This window comes from Primulina tabacum, chromosome 4 (genome assembly GCF_025594145.1).
Source record: "Primulina tabacum isolate GXHZ01 chromosome 4, ASM2559414v2, whole genome shotgun sequence".
NCBI classification, from domain to species: domain Eukaryota; kingdom Viridiplantae; phylum Streptophyta; class Magnoliopsida; order Lamiales; family Gesneriaceae; genus Primulina; species Primulina tabacum.
In genome coordinates, this window is record NC_134553.1 from 39389675 (window position 1) to 39409228 (window position 19554).

Sequence of the window (19554 nt, forward strand, 5' to 3'; positions counted from 1 at the left end):
TTCTGAAATTCCAGTCGATTATCGAGAACTTCTTTTGGAATCAATTGACAAGAGAAGTATATGGTTCCTCAAAACATGTACGAACTGAAGTTTCAGTTTGTCTACTCTCCTCCTCCACATCAGAAATATTAGGAACTTCTTTATCATATACTGACTCACCTTCCACCGCATATTGTTCAACACTTGCACCAACAACTAGTGGAGTATCATCAGCCTCAACTTCGACTTCATATTTAAGTTCAACTACAACTTTGGATTCACACTCAACTTCAACTTTTGATTCATGCTCCACTTGAGAATCCATCACCATCACCGCTCACTTAGACATTGGATAATATCATGTCCAATTTCTAAACACCAACAACATATAATATCACAAGTAAGAGTATTGAAAATTTCAAATGTTCCTCGATATCCATGATTGGGAGCTTCATGTTTCGAATCTCTCAATGTTGTAGCCATGACCTTCTCCTCCACACTGGACCTCCATGTGGATGCCAAAAACATCTCATGAAAGTCATGTTTTTCTCTTCTATCAATTTTCCTATTATAGTGATTATGAACAAATAATTTCCTCATCTCATCTTACATGACTATAGGGTTCTCTCCACATCTTCTCATACCCAAGACTAATTTATCCTAGCAAATAGTAGCATAATCGGTAAACTCGCTACAAGATCACCTTACCTTCATAGCTTCCGAATAATCTTTGCTATCAAAATTACACTCCATCATATCCTCCCAGTTAAGATAATTCTTTGGATCGACTCTCCCATGGAAAAATGGAACTGTCATCTTAACATCGATCGCTCTATATCCTCTCTGATTTTTACATCTACTACTCTTATCACACTGCCTATCATTATCCCAATCCAGGCGTGACTCTCTATCCCCATAAACTCTTCTCACTCGTCTATTCCCATCAACTTGTCTATGCCTCTCACTTAAAGGATTAAACTCCTCCCACATTCTACCCAACTCTCCAACCAATGTTTTAAATTGTCGATCGTCAGATATATGGTACCTGCTAGAAATTTAGTAGGAATAACAATAATATGTACCTCACCCAAATCCTCACAATTACTCCAAAGAAAATTCTCTCGCTCTTTTTTTTCCTCACTACAAATACATCGCACCTCACTCCAAATAAGGACACTTGCACTCAAGTATTTTTACTCATGTTTGAAAATTCTCTCGAAGGGTTCGCTAAAGCTTTGTAGCTTGTGTGTTGTCAAACCTACAAGTTCAAAGTTCAAAACATTTGCAGCTGTCTCACTTAGACCGCACAAGATCAATAAATTTGAAGATCTTTCCCATGAACTTGAATATGACTCAACAATAAATAAAAGAAAAAAATTTCAATGCTAAAATATAAGTACTAAAATTTTGAAATATTATATATTTTTTGTGCCTAATTCAATCTTCTCTTTCTGCTTGATCTAATATTTTTTGACAATACTTGCACGACAAGAAATGATGAAACTTGTATAACAAGAAATAACAAAGAACGACTCAAGAATATTCGAGAATCACTAGATTCACGAACAAAGGAAAACGATAGACAATATTCTTAATAAAAATCTTGCAACACAAGAAACAAATAATGCAAACAAAGAGAACGAAGAACAAACTCGATAAATAAAAATAATATAACTTACTGGAATAAAAAATAACATAAGCTCTGATACCAAATGATATGAATTCTAGTACACATGAAAAGCAAACACAACTAGGATGTAATCATGCCTTCAATTAAATATATGAAAATAATCCTTGTATATTTTTGTCTCGATCTTTGAAACAAGTAATTTGTGAAATTCACCCATGAACTTTGACTTTTAGTTACAAATAACATGGGAATAAACAACTGAATTCACTTGACTTTCAAAGAACTCGTCTTTGAGCGTGAAGAACGATTGAAAAACGCCACAAAAATTAAACTTCATAAGTTTGATTTTTGAAAGAATAGAGTCAAGTTTTGAGTTTCAGAGAAAAAAATCACAAAAGATATCAATAATATGCAAACTTTATGTCGGAATTCATGTTTATAAAACCAAAAGATAACAATATCCAAGTTTCCTAGTCATCTAGGACTCTAAAGTAGGAGAAATAATCTTTTCTAAGCTTCATCGCACATGGGTGCGCCCAGAAATCACGCTGGTGTTCACAAGCTACTGCTCTTCTTCGTATCGGCAAGTCGGGGCACGCTAGAGCGCGTGTTTTGGCACGTGATTGCAAGCTTTAGGCATGTGGCTATGTGCATGCTACAATCCTGTGCGCCGTATTTGTTTAAATATCACGCGATTGCGCGCTCTTGCTGTCTTCCGGGGTCATTTTGCACTGGAAATCTTTGTTGCTCGACAAGATTCCATGAAATGCTTCCTTGAATCTCGTTAATCGCTTGAACACACTTGATACTTCATCTTCAATCACTGTCAAGCTGGTCCAATCTCGAGAGCAATGTTTCTCTAAATCCTTTCCAAAAGTTAGCACATGATGCGTGGTCAAGTTCACATCAGAAGGGTTGAACATTGAATCACTTATATTTTATTACTTATATTTTAAATATATAATAAGATGTGATTATAAGAAGGGTCAAAAAATTTGGAAGGGTTGAACATTGAATCACTTATATTTTGAAGGGTCGCTTGATTATAAGAAGGGTCAAAAAACATAAGATGTGATTAGAAGGGTCAAAATTTTGTGCCTAATTCGATCAGAAGGGTCAAGTTCACTCCAACCAGTGCACCAATACAAGAAGATGTGATTATCTTTCTAGAGAATATAGATTGGTAAAGAGTTGGTAATTCATAGTGCATTCATACTTGATGATGAACATATGGAAGAAGTGATTGATCCACAACATGATTTTGTTCAAACCGTTGAAGATACAACCACACTACTAACTACTCCGACCTTTTAATCTACACAAGTATTGCATGAAGATAGTTTTTCTGCACATCTATCCGGTGGAGAATTGATAATTCGGACTGCCTATCCTCATCTGGAACATCACAATGAAGAAGAATCCTCTCAGCACATTGATCTTAATATCTTTTTAGAATTTGATGATAACTCTCCCAAAACATTGCTTCAGCCAGTCTTCTCTCAAATTAAGAACCTGACGAAATCAATGACCAACGTCGAAATAAAGCATTTTTCTCATATTGTAGCATTCGACAACTTCAAGAAGCAGGTTATTCGTGATCTCAACTCAATAGAGAACACCTTCAGACTGATGGCCACCAATCAAACAACAGCTAAACATCAAAACTCCGGTGTGAATGTTGAATTCTCCGACCAGATTACTTAATTTAAAAATCATATGGATGCCCGGCACCACTGGACCAACTCAAGTTGCTCAATATATTATCAGTGTTTGAAGCTGCAAACTTCATAATATCATTTGCTTCTGACAAGACCATTGAGGTTATTCAAGACATACATTTATCTGACTGGTCAGACTTTAGCATATAAATGTGGATACTTTAAATCCACTAGCTAAGAATATCTTACTAATTTTCAATTGACAAAATGTTTCCTAAACAGTCTAAAGTCAATTAGCTTTTTCATAAGCTAAGAGTCAAAAGTCGCAAGAACAAAGGATCATTAAATGGTAATTTAATTATGTGTACGATGATTGAAGGCGAAAAAACCATTCTGTCGAGAGATAGTACAAATTATCTATGAAAAAAATTCGATTGTTGGAGTTTTCAACTATAAATATGAAGAATCCAAACATAAGAAAACAACAATAAAAACTATTACAAGCTTATATCTTTCAAAATTTGCATTACTCCAAGATCTTCAAGCACACTCAAGCTATTATATATCAAGTTGTTCATTTAAACTCACGCTCTTCAGATGATCAAAGAATCTTTATATTCTACTCTACCAACTCAAACCATCAAAGCTAACTGTTGGATTGTGTTGTTGTCTCTAGTGGACCGATAATTATTAAACATCTAGAAATTGACAAGTGATAACTAAGAGTTTCGACATAGGCAAAGATAAGTCCTAATTCAAAGTGGAATTTTACAACAAAAGTTATAAAACTAAAGTCTTTTAGTTGATTCCTTTATAAATAGAAGAAGAGGTGATGTGTAAGGTCCATGAATTCAATTCACGTAACCTGAATGCATGCAATCTAGGATTTTTATTTAAATTATGTGTTTAATTATTTTTATGCATTCTATGCATAATTCATGCATGATAGGATTAATTTCACGAAATTTTATAAGTTCATGCATTAGGGTTTCTAGGTGCATTTCACGCTCGGACGAGGAACGGAGACGGAGAATTTTCAGGAAAATTATTTTAATGCATGATTAATTTTTATTAATTAATATAAGGTATTTAAAGGGGATTTTTCGAAAATGAGATTTTATTGGATATTTTTACCCGTAAGAATTTATTTTTAACCGGTACGTCAATTTTATCGAATCGGAGGACTTTTTGAGGGTTCGGCTAGTATTTTCAAAAACTTTCCAACATGAAATATTTTACGGGAGTTTGTTTGGATTTAATGGACCTACTTTTAAGCTTATTGGGCTTAAAACTCTTTTAAAATTTTAATTAAATAATTTATGGTCCATTAACTATTTGTTTATTATTTAATTAAGCTCCTAAGCACCATTTAACCTAAACCTAACACTCCCACAACCGACACTCACCCCTCGCACTCATAATTTTCTCGGTTTCAGCAAGGATTTTCTCACGGTGCGTCGGTTTCCACTCATACTTGCAAAGAAAAATTCTTCGTGTCTCCCTCACCTCGTTCTTGTTCATCAAACATAAAAGGCACGCCCTGTACCCTTATTTCTGCATCATTTACATCATATACATGCTGATGATTGTGTTCTTGCATTTAAATTTTTGATCCAGCCATGAGGAGGAAAAGCTTCCGATTTTTATCATGTTTCATTCATTTGTTTTTGTTTGTGGCTCACGGTTTTCATGATCTGTGTAAGGGGCTGCTATGATGTGTTGTTAAGAGTCTAGTATTGGTGCCACGTTGCGTTTGGGGGAGCAATACCGATCGGGGTTTCTGGAAGTGGTAAGATCGAGAGTCATTGGGGTTGTGCTCGTTGGGGGCTGTGGCTCGCGTGGGGTGGGACGATCGGTGCAGAGGCTAAACCGGGGTTTGGACCAGACCCTGGTGGGTCTGAGTCACGACTCAGGGAGGCCTAACCACCGCTGGAACCACCTGAAGTGCCGGTCGCACGCCATCGAAAAGGAAAGCTCGGGTAGGGTATTGGCGAGTGCTAGCTAGCGTGACTGTCGTGTAGGCTTGCATGGGAGGTTAGCAGTGGGTTCAGCAGGTCCAGGGGGAGCCTAGGATGGTCTAGGTGTGCTCGAGTAGGGACTAGATCCGTTGGGTGAAGGTTAGGAGCGAAATATTGAAGGGTGCGCGAGCTAGGGTATCGAATCGGTCACGTTCGAAATTTCCAACAGCTTGGTTGGATATGTCCTATATGTTTAAGCGTTGAGGCTTGCATGGGAGGTTAGCAGTGGGTTCAGCAGGTCCAGGGGGAGCCTAGGATGGTCTAGGTGTGCTCGAGTAGGGACTAGATCCGTTGGGTGAAGGTTAGGAGCGAAATATTGAAGGGTGCGCGAGCTAGGGTATCGAATCGGTCACGTTCGAAATTTCCAACAGCTTGGTTGGATATGTCCTATATGTTTAAGCGTTGAGTTTAGGGGGTTTTAGGGTCTTTTAAGTGTTTTTAAGATATGGTAAAAAGTTGTGAGAAATTTGGTTGAGTTTAAAGTCGGTTCGGGTTAAAACCGAGACCTCGGTTCAAGTTTTTAAAACAAATCGGTTAAGTTCTGTATGAGGCTCGAGTTTACGTCTAAGAATGCTTTTAAATAAGTTTTGAGACATTTTAAGGAGTTTGGTAAGCTTCGGGTCAATTTTAGAGGTCCAGGGTTAAAATGGTACGGGTTTCCAAGGGCAAAACGGTCATTTTGCACCCGGGGTGAGATTTTGGTCATGGCAGCGCCCTGAGCACAAATTTATGATATTTTAAATGTTTATGCATTACGTTTATGATTTTTATGAAATTATGATAATTACGGTGCATGCCTGATTTAAAGAAAAAATTATGTATATGCATGATTTTATTTAAGTGATGAATATGATGACACGTTTTTGAAGGAAGTGATTTAGTTGTGACTAACACGATGACATGATGACATGTAAGGCCGGGCTCAGTGGGCGGGTAATGATGTCGCTGATGATCCTCGCCGCCGGGTATCACGGTTACACGTAGATGGATCCATCGACTGAGTCACAGCTAATGAATGGAATTCAAATTAAGAAATTTAACACGTATATGCTGATACGATGATACATGCTATGATTTTTACCACGTTTTGACATGACACGTTTACGTATGCGATTTTAATGCAGACATGAAATGTATGTTGATTATGCTATTTTTATATGTATATGTACTTGTTATTCCTGATACAGGTGTGTTGGGTCTTTAGACTCACTAGAAGTGTGTGATGCAGGTGAGTTTGCCGCTGAGGAGACTGGAGGTGCTGAACTCTGAGTAGGCAGCTCTGGTGCGGTGACATAACCCGAGGACCGCACGTTTTTCCGCATATTGATTTATGAGTTTTGAGATGAGTTAAACAGTTTTTATGCGTTGATGATGTTACGATTTTTACACGTTTACGTTGAATTTGGATGATGTTGGTTATTTTTAAATTGCGCTACTTTTATTGGCAAATAAATACGATTATTTTAAATAATATTTTGTAATTGCGAACTTTTATTAAAAAAAATATTTTCGCACTCTTAAAACGGTAGACGTTACAGGTGATGTATGAGTATTCATCTTCGAACATCCATAAAATTTTGTCTCATTCACTTACGCAATTTATTTTGCTTGATTATTTATAATTGTTACTCTTAAACTGTTGGTTGCTTTGAATATTTGTACTTTACCACTAGTGTAGTGGAACCATTTTCGCACTTTCTTATTTTTAGTGGTCCAGCAAAGTAGTAGCCGCTCAGAAAAGAACTTTGAAAAATTGTTAAATTCGGCTCGTTTTTTGCAAATAGTTTAATGTTTAATTCACCAATATAAATACATTTTCGATCATAACATTCTTTTATTATTATTTAAATTTAAATAAATACAAATTGATTAATTTATAGTTAAAACTATAAGGCTACGTTTGGTTTGGAGGATAAAATAATGAAATGATTAAGAAAGAAATTATAAAAATAATGATTGAAGTAGATAATGATAAAATAATATTATGTTTGGTATGATTGTTAAGAATGAGATAAATAATAATCTTTTGATGAATTGACAAAATTGCCCTTCCAGTTTTGTGGCGGCGGTCGACGGTGGTCATCCGGCCGGAAGTGGCGACGGCGGCGGCGGTCGACCGGCAAGAGGAGGCGGACGCCGGTCAGCGGCGGTCGGCACCGGTCGGCGGGCGGCGACAGTCGGCCGGCGGGGGGTGGTCGTCCGTCGGTCGGTAGGAGGGAAGTGGTTGTGAGTTTGGAATTAGGAGAAGGGTAAAATTGGAAAAATATGATGGATTAAGAATGAGATAAATAATCCTAGGGGGTGAGGAGTGATTATTTTATCACACCTAATATAACATAATCATTAATACGAGAGATTGCCTTGATTAAATAAAAAACGTACCAAACAGGTGATTAGGTGGGTTAAAAAAAATAAACCCACCTAATCACCCCAACCAAACACAACATAAGTCACTTGATAATAGGAGTATAACAATTAAATACTCTTCTTTTCATTTCTAACAAACACAAAATATTATATTTGATTTATGTTTAGCTTCTACCTACCAATGAGCATAAATGAACCAATTTAAAATTTTCATGTGCTAATGATTGTAGATCTAAATTATTATACTGAACCAAATAGGATAAGTATAATCTAAAACTCAATATATATAAAGACAAAAACTTGTGTGAAACGGTTTCACATATTGTGTTTTATGATACGGATATCTTATTTGGGTCATCCATGAAAAAATATCATTTTTTTTGCTAAGAGTATTACTTTTTATTGTGAATATCGGTAGGGTTGACCCGTCTCACAGATACAGATTCGTGAAACCGTCTTACAAAAAACCTACTCATATATAAATCCATATCCACCTCTCTTCATATAAATAAAAGTCAACTTATGAGTAAAGGAAATATTGAATTAATTGACAGAAACAGGCAGCTTGTTCATTCATATTGAAACGTTTGATATTATTGTTTAATCAGAAACATACTTCCTTGCATGGAAAAATTCTTTTGATGTTTGTTTACAGATGGATTAGGTAGACAGTTGATCGATTCCACTGGCCATATTTTCTAGGCTAATTTCACCCGCAAAACATGAAACAAATACTATATAATATTAAAAGAGGGGATGGGACTTTGGATTGTCAATCCCCAATTGTCAAACCTGACGATCTCCGAGAAAACGAAAGAAGACACAGTGTAACAGACAAATCGATCTATAAAAACGACGATTTCTCGATTCTATGTAATATATTCATAAATGGATCGCAAAAATTTCAACCAACGTATATGCTTTGATTATTTCTTGATATAATTACTGTGTTCGTCCTCATTATCTCAGTCTAAAACCAATTTGACCCTTTTGTTTGTGGAAAAAAAAACACGTATCTAATATAAAGTAAATTAAAAAATATGTTTCTTGTTAGATTGTTTGACGGGTGAGACAGATTAATTTGTATATAACTAGATTGAAAAATAATATTTTTTTTATATAAAAAGCTATATTTTTACGAATTTGATCAACTTGGAGACATGTATCATAAAATTGATTTTCGAGACGGTCTCATTGTGCAATTTAAAATAAGATATTTCCTAGGAAAAACATAAATAATATTTTTTAAAACAGCTTTATCCCAATCGGTTTGCTTCATTTATCTTTAATTTTTAATAAATTAACATTTGGGGATCAAATACATTTAAAATTAATAAGTTGATGAACCTTTCTGGCACATTACAGATGAGAGGAATCACACCGTCTTAACCCTGAACCATAAAGATAATAAAAAAATTAAAAATTATTTGACACATCCCCAATATTATATCTATATTTCTATACTATTCTATTAAGTTTGAGACAGTTAGAGTAAATAACTTTGTTCTCATGGTCTGTTTTAATAATTATATATTAATAAAATGTTAAAATTTTAATGTAAGTCATATGTGGTTCAACGGGTAGAGTCATTGTTTCTTAGAAATTAAGTTATAGCTTCAATTCTTATTGAAGTCATTTTTTTATTCTTTTATTTTTCTATTTATTTTTTATTTATATATCAAATTTACAGTGTAGTACCTCACTATTTCTTATAATTATATTTTGATCCTCATTTAAATATAAACCAAATAAATTATAAAAAATATTATACAAGCGTTCTGTGCGTCGACGCACTAGTATATTGTATGAATTAACGAAAGAGAATGTGTACTTAAACATATCCTATTTTTTTTTTTATCGTTAAATATTTTGTTCTTGAAATAATACATTTATACCATAAAATAATTCAAAAAAACCTTTTATTAAAACAAATTTCAATTAAGTTTAATAGTTTTTGTAACATTGATTTTCAGTATGTTATAAATGGATATTAAAGATCATTAATCTCATCTGTCATACTAATTATAGCAGTAAATGAATATAATGTATTCTTTCGAAATGCACCAAAAAGGTTATTCAATCTATAATATTGATTGATTTAAATTACATCTTAGTTTGGGGAATATTATTTATGGGGTCAAATTTGAATCTAATTCCGTCTGTTAAATTATAAATATTTTTAATTGAAGTTTAACTTGGATCATTGGATTAAATTAAACAAAATTAGTTAAGATTTATTTATAGTGCCAAACACGTCCTTATTCTTGAAAGGGCATAATGGGAAATCCACCTCAATTTCAATTGATTTTCGTTTTTCCAGTGTAAAACGAAATATTTCCCGTAGAACACCCATTCTTGTTGCTTGGCCAATTGCTTTGCCGCAGTTTCCTCTTTCTCTGCAAAGATTCATTACAACTACTCTCGCACAAGATTTCGTTCTCCGTCTTGTTTGCTTTTTCGAAGCACTTTCTGGTTCTTTTTCCTTGGAAGGTATCGTTAACTGCTCCGTTCAATTCTGGGTGACACTTGAAAAAAAAAAAGAAAGCGTTTTTGTTGGGTCTTTCGTTTTTCTGGGTTTTGAGTGTGGGTTTTTTTTCTCTCTCTCATTTCTTTTTCTTTGCAATTCGATCTCGCGTGGGTAGCTGGGTTTTTTTTCGATAATTTTTTTTACGCATTTTTGTGTTTGTTTGTGGACTAAATTGTGGGAAGATCTTGACTTTGTCGCTTTTGCTACTTCGTGTGAAGTTTGAACGAGGTCTATTGATCGTACAATCTTTCCTGTCGGCTATTGTTTGCTGACTTTAATCTCCGTTATGATTCGATTATCCAATTTTTCAAGCATTGGCACATTTGTACCCACAGTATAATGCTTTGCAAGAGGTAAATTTTATTAATGGACATGCTTCTTAGTTTCTTTTCCGTTTATTTAGAAGATGATTCGTATTATCTTATTGAACTGAAATTGCTATTCACGTCTGTCAAATGTAATAATCTGATTCGTTTAGTTGTTTTTTTAAAAAATCTGGGTTTTCATGCTTTTCTTGGTCTGAGACTAAGAATCAAGTTCACCATCTAATTATTTTTGTGCTGTCTTTGAAGGTTTATGGATGAATGACATTGACTGATTATATATAGCGGTACTGGGTTTAAAAGATGAAAGGGGAGTCATCTGGCTTAATAATTGGGTTATCGATAGGAGTGGTTATTGGAGTAGCTTTGGCTATAATTGCATTCTTTTGTTATAAGTACCATAGGAATCGTTCACAAGTAGGGAACAACAGCTCTAGGAGGACTGCAACCATCCCAATTCGTACAAATGGGGCTGATTCTTGCAACATATTGTCGGATTCGTCGTTTGGAACTGAGTCACCAAAATCCACCGTACCGAATGGGGTGCACTTTTGGCTGAGGGGACTTAAGAAAGCAAATGTGATTTCTGCTTCTGGGATATTGGAGTATTCTTACAGGTATGTGTTCTTTGTGCCTGTACTTTGCTTTCATTGGCATTCGGCTTAACATTGATCCATTTGGCATTTGAGAGAAAGAAACTTATATATATTATGTTATCTGCTTCTAAGATTTGTCTATGGATGACTATTTATTTTTTTGACTTGGACGCACATGGAAAGCCAATTGATAAATAATGCTTTTACAATAGGCTATCATAGAAGAAAATATAACTTTTTGTGATTTGGTTAAATTTACCATTCTAGGATGGACAAGGTATGTAATGTTGTTGGGTCTGAACATTCATGTTATCTTTGTAAAGATATTTTTTTCCCATTTCTAGAACATCTGCATAATCATAAATTGTTGCTTCAGTTTTCATCACAATCTAGTTTTGATTGTTGCATAAGCAGGGATTTGCAGAAAGCAACATATAATTTCACTACATTAATTGGTCAAGGGGCATATGGTCCTGTTTATAAAGCTCAGATGCCGGCTGGTGAGACTGTGGCTGTTAAAGTACTTGCCAATGATTCTAAGCAAGGGGAGAAAGAATTTCAAACAGAGGTACCTCTGGTTGCTGATTATCTTATTTCTTTGCTTGATTGTCTGGCCTAGCATGGAAATATGACAAATCTTGAAAGACATGTATTGTTTACTACGATTTTGATGTCTTAACGATACAATATTTACATGAAATTGAGCTAGTGCGAAAAGAGGGGCACTATTATTAGTTAAGGTGATGAATTCTGTTACCATTGGCAAAGGATGGCAACTATAAATTGAAACAAGTTTGCTCATAAATTCATATGAGAAAGGATAATTGTTCCACCTTGTTTTGTTTGGTTTATAAAATTAAAATTCAAAGAATGTGTCTGAATTCAAATATATCAGGTAACTCTTCTGAATGAAATGTGCTAGATTTTATGCAAAAGATATTAGCTTAAAATCTTTATTGAGATATTCAGAAACGGAAATTTCCTATTGGTTCTTGAGAAGAAATATCGTGTTTCTTGAAACGTAATATGGTAAATTGCATGTTTCAAAGCGATACATCGATTGCCATTCTTTTGTCATATTTTAACTCTCAGTTTATTTCCCTCTCAGGTAATGTTGTTAGGAAGGTTACATCATAGAAACCTTGTGAATTTGGTTGGATATTGTGCTGAGAAAAACCAGCATATGCTTATATATGTTTACATGAGCAGAGGAAGTTTGGCTTCTCATTTGTATGGTAAGTTAACATGCCTATTCGTGTAAATTCATTTTTAATCAGAAAGAGGAAAATCATTTATGTGTAATGAAAATCGCTTCAATTACATTCCATGTTTATATAGTTGCTGCTATTTCACCCATTTGACACAAAATTGGGCCAAGAATTGTTTTATCCATTTCTGTAAATATTAACACCTAGTTATGCAAGCAATGACAATTTAGTTTGTCAATTCCAAAGTTTCGTTTTGTCAATTTTCATAGCCATGAATTTGTACACTATTGAAGGTTTGTCAATTTTCATAGCCATGAATTTGTACACTATTGAAATTAAACCTGGTATGAATGTTACAAGAATGGAAACATTTCATTTTGTTCTCATTCATTTGTTTGCATATCTAGAGGATGGGTACGATTTGAAGTTGATAAAACATTTTAGTAGAAGGTGCAAAAACAATCAAATTGGTGTGTCAGTGTGTTAAAAGAACGGAATCGAGTAAATTATATAAGGATTGAACTAATCAAAAAACGCATTGATGAATTTAATATTTGGTTGAAAAATGGGGGACTATAATGAATTTTGCTTAGTGGAATCTGTGTCTTTTTTATTTATATGAACAAGTAATTTGAAATTACTTATTTTCGTTTATCATTGCCAGATTGTTTCTGGAAAGTTAGTGACAAACCCAAAAAAATTCAGTGTGGGTAATTATGAATACATGCGTATTCAAGTATTATTTCCTGCTCTTGGATTTGTGTCCACTTTCAATTCAAAACTATTAGCAAGTTTTTTTATGATTTTGGAAAGGATTTTGAAATGGTGCTATATTTTTAAAAGTTGATTTGACGTCTAATGAGGTGATATTGTTTAATGATGATGCAGAAAGGGCGAATTAGCATAATAATTGGTTAACAAAACGAAGAAAAAGTATGATTGTGTAATGATTATGTACTGCTGTAGCTGTCTTGAAATATGCAGCAACTTATGGATTGAATTTTTTTTTAGAAAAATGTTTTTGGACTAGTCCCTCAAAATTAATGCAAAAAACATTTATATCTTGACTAGTTAATTAATTTTTAAGGAATTTGAGCAAGGTAATTTTAGTTCTCTTGATAAGTGGCTCAACTCACAGTTTTTTTTATTGGTGCTCAATCTGTTTGTAAAATTTGGAAGATATTCCTGGTTGATAATTATTGTAAACGTTTCATGTTTATTTCTCAATAAAACAACTGATCTTTATAAATTTGACACCCTATGTCTGTTTACTTTACCATTTTGTGATGGGGTCAACGATAAGATTGCATCATTCATTAATATATTTTTTTAACATATTTTAGTCATAAATTTGTAGGGTGATTCGAATTTTTTCATGTGTTAGTTGCTTTGTTGTGAGATTTCTTTTATCTCGTATTCTTTGTCTTGTTTTCTGTCAGTTTCGTTATCGTGTTTTTTTCCTTTTTGATCTGCAGATGAGAAATTGAAGCCATTGAATTGGGAAGAGCGGGTTCAAATAGCTCTTGATGTGGCTAGGGGTCTAGAGTATCTCCATGATGGTGTAAGTTTAAGAAGTTTATTTCATAGCTACTGTTGTTCTTTTGTGACTTCTTATTGTGGTTTCCTCGCAATTATTTATTTATTTTTCTTGATTTTTTTTATAACAACCATCAGGCTGTTCCTCCTGTAATACACCGAGACATCAAATCATCCAATATTTTGTTGGACCAGTCTATAAGAGCCAGGGTACAATTCATTTTGCATTTTTTCCCAATGTAAAATATATGCTGAAGTGACTAAATCGCAACTACTTTAAAAAATGAACATCCAGAGGCGTTCTTGTTCAACATAAACTTATGATGCAGGTAGCTGATTTTGGACTCTCGAGGGAAGAAATGGTTAACAAACAGGCATCCAACATTCGAGGGACTTTTGGATATCTTGATCCTGAATACGTATCTACGCGGTCATTTACAAAGAAGAGCGATGTTTACAGTTACGGCGTGTTGCTATTTGAACTTGTTGCTGGAAGAAATCCTCTCCAGGGTCTTATGGAGTATGTTGATCTGGTATGTTAATTTTATTATTCACGTTTAACTGACCTTGCATGGTTTAAGTAATTTGAAAGTTCATCATATTTTGCTGGCAACACTATTATGTACACAAAATTTGCTTTGTAAAGATTCTGGTTTGCGTTCGTACAAATTCCATTATTGCCATCTTGAAGATCTTGTTTTAGATGTGCTCCATTAACAAAAGTTGTGGAAGAAGAACTAGCGAATATTATGAATGGTAACTCTGTCATAGATTGATCTCTCTACGATTCCTCTGAAATTTATACAACGATAAAACAAAAGGGTGCAATCTCTTCCTAATATTTTTACCACATTTCTCCTTGTTTTGGATATGGTGAGAACTGCCAGATTGAAGTCCGTTATTTGAAAATAGCATTCCTTTCTCTAAAATATGTTTATTTATCTTCCGAAAGTACTAGGTGTGGCTGTGACTGCAAAACATTGAATTATTATAAGCAACAAAACTCGTTTGGTTTTATTAAAACTGTGCTGTGTTAATTATAGTGTACACCACTTTTTACTTGCAGTCATATGATCACACTTCTGCCTTCTGTAGCTAATTTGTTGTCCTTGCAGGCGACTATGGATACAGAAGGGAAAGATGGGTGGGAGGAAATTGTCGATCCTCGACTCGATGGAAGTTTTGATGTTCAAGAACTTAATGAGGTTGCTGCACTCGCCCACAAATGCGTGAATCGTATTCCTAGGAGAAGACCATCTATGAGGGACATTGTTCAGGTATTCTCCAAGATTATCAAATCCAGACATACTGGTAAACAACACTTCGAATCCTCGACTCCTAGAACGGATGAGGTAACAATTAATATGGATCAGTTGGGCCGCCCGACTACAATCCCTGAGCACAGACGAGTAGAATCTATTGACAGCGCGACTGACTCGGTTGATGCTTAAATGGTGATGTTTCAGATTTGTTCATGGCCTTTTTTTTTTAATCTATAACATATCTTTACCCTTTATAGGATTATAGGATTTAGAAACAGCACATTCATGTGTTTTTCTTTAAATGATCTAGATTGTCAGGCCAGAGTGAGATGATCTTTGTTAGAATGTTGACAACAATTGTACCCTCATCTTTCTAGTTCTCCAATTTTGTATTTGAACACTGGATGAAATGAAATCAAGTTTGCCTGTCTTTATAGTACAAATACGAGTTCTGTTGCATGATAACTGAGGTTGGTTCTCATGGTTTGCCAAGCGACGTTTCGGAATCCATGCAAGTCTGGTAGAAGTCGAGCTCAAATAAACTTTATTATAGGAGCTTGATTGCGTAGCATGTTCCTATTATCTGAAACAATATAAAAATCATAAATCTATTCGTCCAGGATTGCCCATCGAGAAATTGACTAATATAAACCAATGGAAAATTAAGAATAATTTCATATAAAAGCAATCAATGTATGCTTGTGAAAATTTCATTCTTTTGTGACATTCTCTAATTTTTTACATATTTGATCAACAATCATTACAAAGTCCCGAACTATGACAAATAATCTCAAACCTTCCTTCCCCGCATTTCTATGGAAGTAATCCGAAGCATTCTTCACAAGACCCATCATACGCTTCTCTTCCTCAACCAACCAACCAACACTAACTTCTGCGTTGTCTACAAAACTCTTCAAACTCCGACGAAACCCATTTTCTTCTGCTAAATTCTCTATGTCTGAATTCCAGAAATCCTTAACTTTTACGAGGGCGTTCCCAAGTTTAGCCACAGTTTCTGATAAGCTGTCAATATCCAAGGCGGCAGCTTTCTTGACATTTTCAAGCTCGCTGCCTAGACCTGAGACTATTCGTAAACCGATGCTGTGGATATCATTTTGGCATGAATCTTGGGTATTGTTTTCTGCTTGGCTTAGTTTGGTTGCTTGGATAAATCGTATGCCTTCAGAATGGACTATCTCTCGAACAAATGAAGTGTAGTAACGTTGTTTCTCCATCAGCTCCTTTAACGTCTGATAGTTTTAGTAGTGTGTCGAGCTTGAAAGCTTCTGCACTGCCACGGAATGTCCCATCATTCAACCGATTCCCGGTTTTCAGGATGGCCTCCAGAAGTTTAAGAAATAGCCTGGTTTTCCTCAGTTCTGCGCAAGCTTCCTGCAACATATAAAGAAAACAAGTTTTTATTTGGCTGCCTACATCTTTAGGAAAACTTTATGGAGCAATGTCTCACTGGACCTATCAATTAAGATATGTGAGTTGAATTTAGGTAAGAAATTAATTCCTTTGGGACATCCAATTTCAGTCAAGTAAGGTTCAAACATATGGAGTCCATACTTCGCTAACGAACTAATAACTTGGACTTTGGGGGTGAGTTCGGCTATCTGAGTAAGAACATCCCAACGAATCCCAAACTCGGCTTGTATATTAATCGGATTATAATTCAAGCTCAAACTTGACCCGACTTGCATTTATGTTAAATTGAATCCGATTTATATCTCTCTACTGGCTCGAATCCGGGCCATCCTGACCAAATGACAGTACTATGTCTCACCTCCAAGACTACAAAAGACTCCTTTAACATTGACATTTCTTCATGAAGAGTGCACATAAAAAGCAACGATTCAAGCCTCTTAAAGGCGAATGGTATATCAATCAAAGTTTTCAAGAATCTCTCGGCAGGACTTAGTAGAGAAACTTTGCCGGTATACTGTATCAATTTTGTTTCTTCTTCAGCTGTAGGTGCCATCTTTAACAATGTCTGAATCAGTTCTGGAGGGAGCTGAGTACCTGGTTTATCAAAAACATTAGTTGATTTTGGGATGAAATTGAATCTTCTACAAAAACTAACATGTCCCTACCTTAAAGAACAACAAAATTACCTTCTGCAAGAGCATCACAAATTTCTTCAGTTGTTAGATTTAATGCTTTGAGAAGAATTGATAGGTTCTGAGACTTTTGGGATCGATTATTTGAGTATGTTGCATTGAAAGATCTTGGGATGAAGACTTCTTGCGTGCATCGTTCTGGTTTTTGGCGACAGGGGTGTGGCCAAATAGCTTCTCTATCATTTCTTCATTGAGCCTGTTGATAAAGTCATCTTTTGCCAATTAGAAAGGTGAGGTATATCAAATCTAATCAAGAGCAGCATCCGGTAGACTTACTTGAATGACCCAGATTTAACATGATGCCAAACCATTAATGATCAGGGTTGGGCAAGATCTTGTCCCAGAAGAAAGGCTTCAGCTTAGCTTTAGGTGTACCGAAAGTTAAGGGGCAAGAAGGTGCTGCTGGAACAGATTTCAAACCCACAGGTGGTGGCCGAGGCGGAGGGATAGGAGCACATGGCGGCGGAGCATGGGAACCAGTTTTGGGTGGTGACCGAGGTGGTGGGGTTGGGGCACAGGGTGGTGGTCGAGAAGGAGGGATAGGGGCAAATGGTTGTGGAGGATGGGGACTAGTCTTGGGTGGTGGCCGAGGTGGAGGCATAGGGGCACACGGTGGCAGAGTATGGGGACTGGTATTAGATAATGCCCGAGGTGGAGGTATAGGGGGACATGGTGGCGGAGCAAGGGGACCAGTCTTGACACCAGAAAGCATAGGTGGTGAAGGACAGGGGCCAATGCATGAAGGTTTTGCTGATGGTGTTGGTGCAGGGGGTGTTGGTGGTGGTGGTGGTGGTGTCGGGAGAGTGAAGCATGCAGCTTTTTTGGGTTGCAACTGCCCAATTTCTCCAGTGGAATAGGCATTGGATGCAGAGAAAGTTCCAACTGGAATCTCGACTTTTGAATCTTTCACTGAATGTGACGCCACATAAAACGTAGTACTTGTCTTATTCTGCTTCAGTTTGCTGTCTTCTTCATTCATTTGAGTTCCTAAACCAAATGACTTGTGTGAAGAGGCAATGCAAATAACAATTGAAAAACGAGAAAGAAATCAGGATAAAAAGATGCAACAGAAAACACATTAATAAATCCAAAAAAAGAAAAATATACCAAAGGAACACTCGTTTAAGCTTGAGCTGTGAAGCCTCCTCTTATGGTTTCTTCCCCTCCCGAATCTACGCCAGCAGGAAGAACAGCAGGGCGTATGCAACTAGCGTGACACAAGCAGTGACAACAATAGCAACCACCACGGTTCTCTTGCTCGTCTTCTGCTCATTCGACTGCACATCAGACACTTCCGCTGATGTCTGAGCTAACTTACGTCCTATAGAAGAATAGTGCCTTGCTAACATATCTTTGGTATTAGGAAGCACAAAATTTTCACTTAAACATTTTTGAACAACTTGTTCAACCCGAGAAGGATCAACAGTACCAAGCGTTTCTGTTCTGGATAACCAAGAAGTAAAAAGTTCCTCATCCTCTTCTTCGACAGGCAATTTAATTTCTCGAAAAATTTTCCTTGCATGCAGCAACTCAAGCCTACAATTGGTCTTTAACAACTCAGCCTGTGGCAAGAAATTCTATCAGATATTTGATGTGATCTAGACACTTGATAACATACAAATGACAAATGCATATGCAACATTAGTAGTGACCCCATGCTCAAAATGCAAGTTGTGTCAACAAAATAGAGTGAGACGATTAACTTCCATCCCTCTAACGTATATGAGTCAAACGTAAAAAAGAGTACCACTTCCATACCATCTGCTGATTTACCTCCTCGGAACTGATTCGATAACGGGGTGATGATTCTTGTTCATTCCACTTGCTCTCCACACCATGTGATACCATACCGAGTACCAGAACAACGAAAGCCACAAACAATGTCATTCCCTTTGTTGTCTTCGTTGATCTATCTGAGAAAAATGATGGTATAGCATCAGACCAGCAATGAAACCAAGAAAGATACACGTTGTTCAAAGGTCAAGCCTTTAACGAGAAATTCCACACATGCTATACCATATTTTCTTAAGAACAGCTTTCAAATGTCCCTACCACTGACTTTTAACCAAAAATTTTGAGGGGCCCTCCCCAAAAGAGCTGGAACCTAGCGGGTATGTTCAAATTAATATTCAGGAGAAGGACAAATAACCGCACAATTCAATACGGATGTGTAAAAGCCAAGAAAAGGGATTAAAATTCGGTTTAAATTGGTTCCCATCAGCTTCGGTTCAAGAAAGCTCGATTTATCTCTCACCTTTAGTTTAAATATATTCTTTGAAGATTTGCATCTTTGTTTTCTCAATTTTATGGTATATGTTATTTTTAAG

At 35.8% G+C, this 19554-nt stretch overlaps 2 protein-coding genes across 4 annotated transcripts; one reads left to right on the forward strand and one right to left on the reverse strand.

Annotated features, from left to right (window-relative positions):
* Positions 1-9987: 9987 nt before the first annotated feature.
* On the forward strand, positions 9988-15546 carry LOC142543245 (calcium/calmodulin-regulated receptor-like kinase 1). Of its 3 annotated transcripts, none has more exons than XM_075650385.1 (8): positions 9988-10142; positions 10752-11119; positions 11513-11666; positions 12207-12333; positions 13782-13867; positions 13981-14052; positions 14172-14375; positions 14958-15546. In XM_075650385.1, the coding sequence occupies exons 2-8, from the start codon at positions 10806-10808 to the stop codon at positions 15291-15293; spliced, it is 1293 nt and encodes a 430-aa protein (XP_075506500.1). In that variant the 5' UTR covers positions 9988-10142; positions 10752-10805; the 3' UTR covers positions 15294-15546. The 3 variants fall into 3 exon arrangements, with proteins under 3 accessions (XP_075506500.1, XP_075506499.1, XP_075506498.1); XM_075650383.1 differs by having other exon boundaries at positions 9991-10532; XM_075650384.1 differs by having other exon boundaries at positions 9990-11119.
* A 217-nt stretch (positions 15547-15763) lies between these two features.
* LOC142543244 (formin-like protein 5) lies at positions 15764-19246 on the reverse strand. The gene is given in 9 exon segments (XM_075650382.1): positions 15764-16309; positions 16311-16496; positions 16894-17129; positions 17222-17299; positions 17302-17423; positions 17504-17540; positions 17543-18214; positions 18335-18789; positions 18986-19246. Coding segments are annotated over 7 exon segments (1818 nt in total). The 5' UTR covers positions 18207-18214; positions 18335-18789; positions 18986-19246; the 3' UTR covers positions 15764-15814.
* Between the last annotated feature and the right edge of the window lie 308 nt (positions 19247-19554).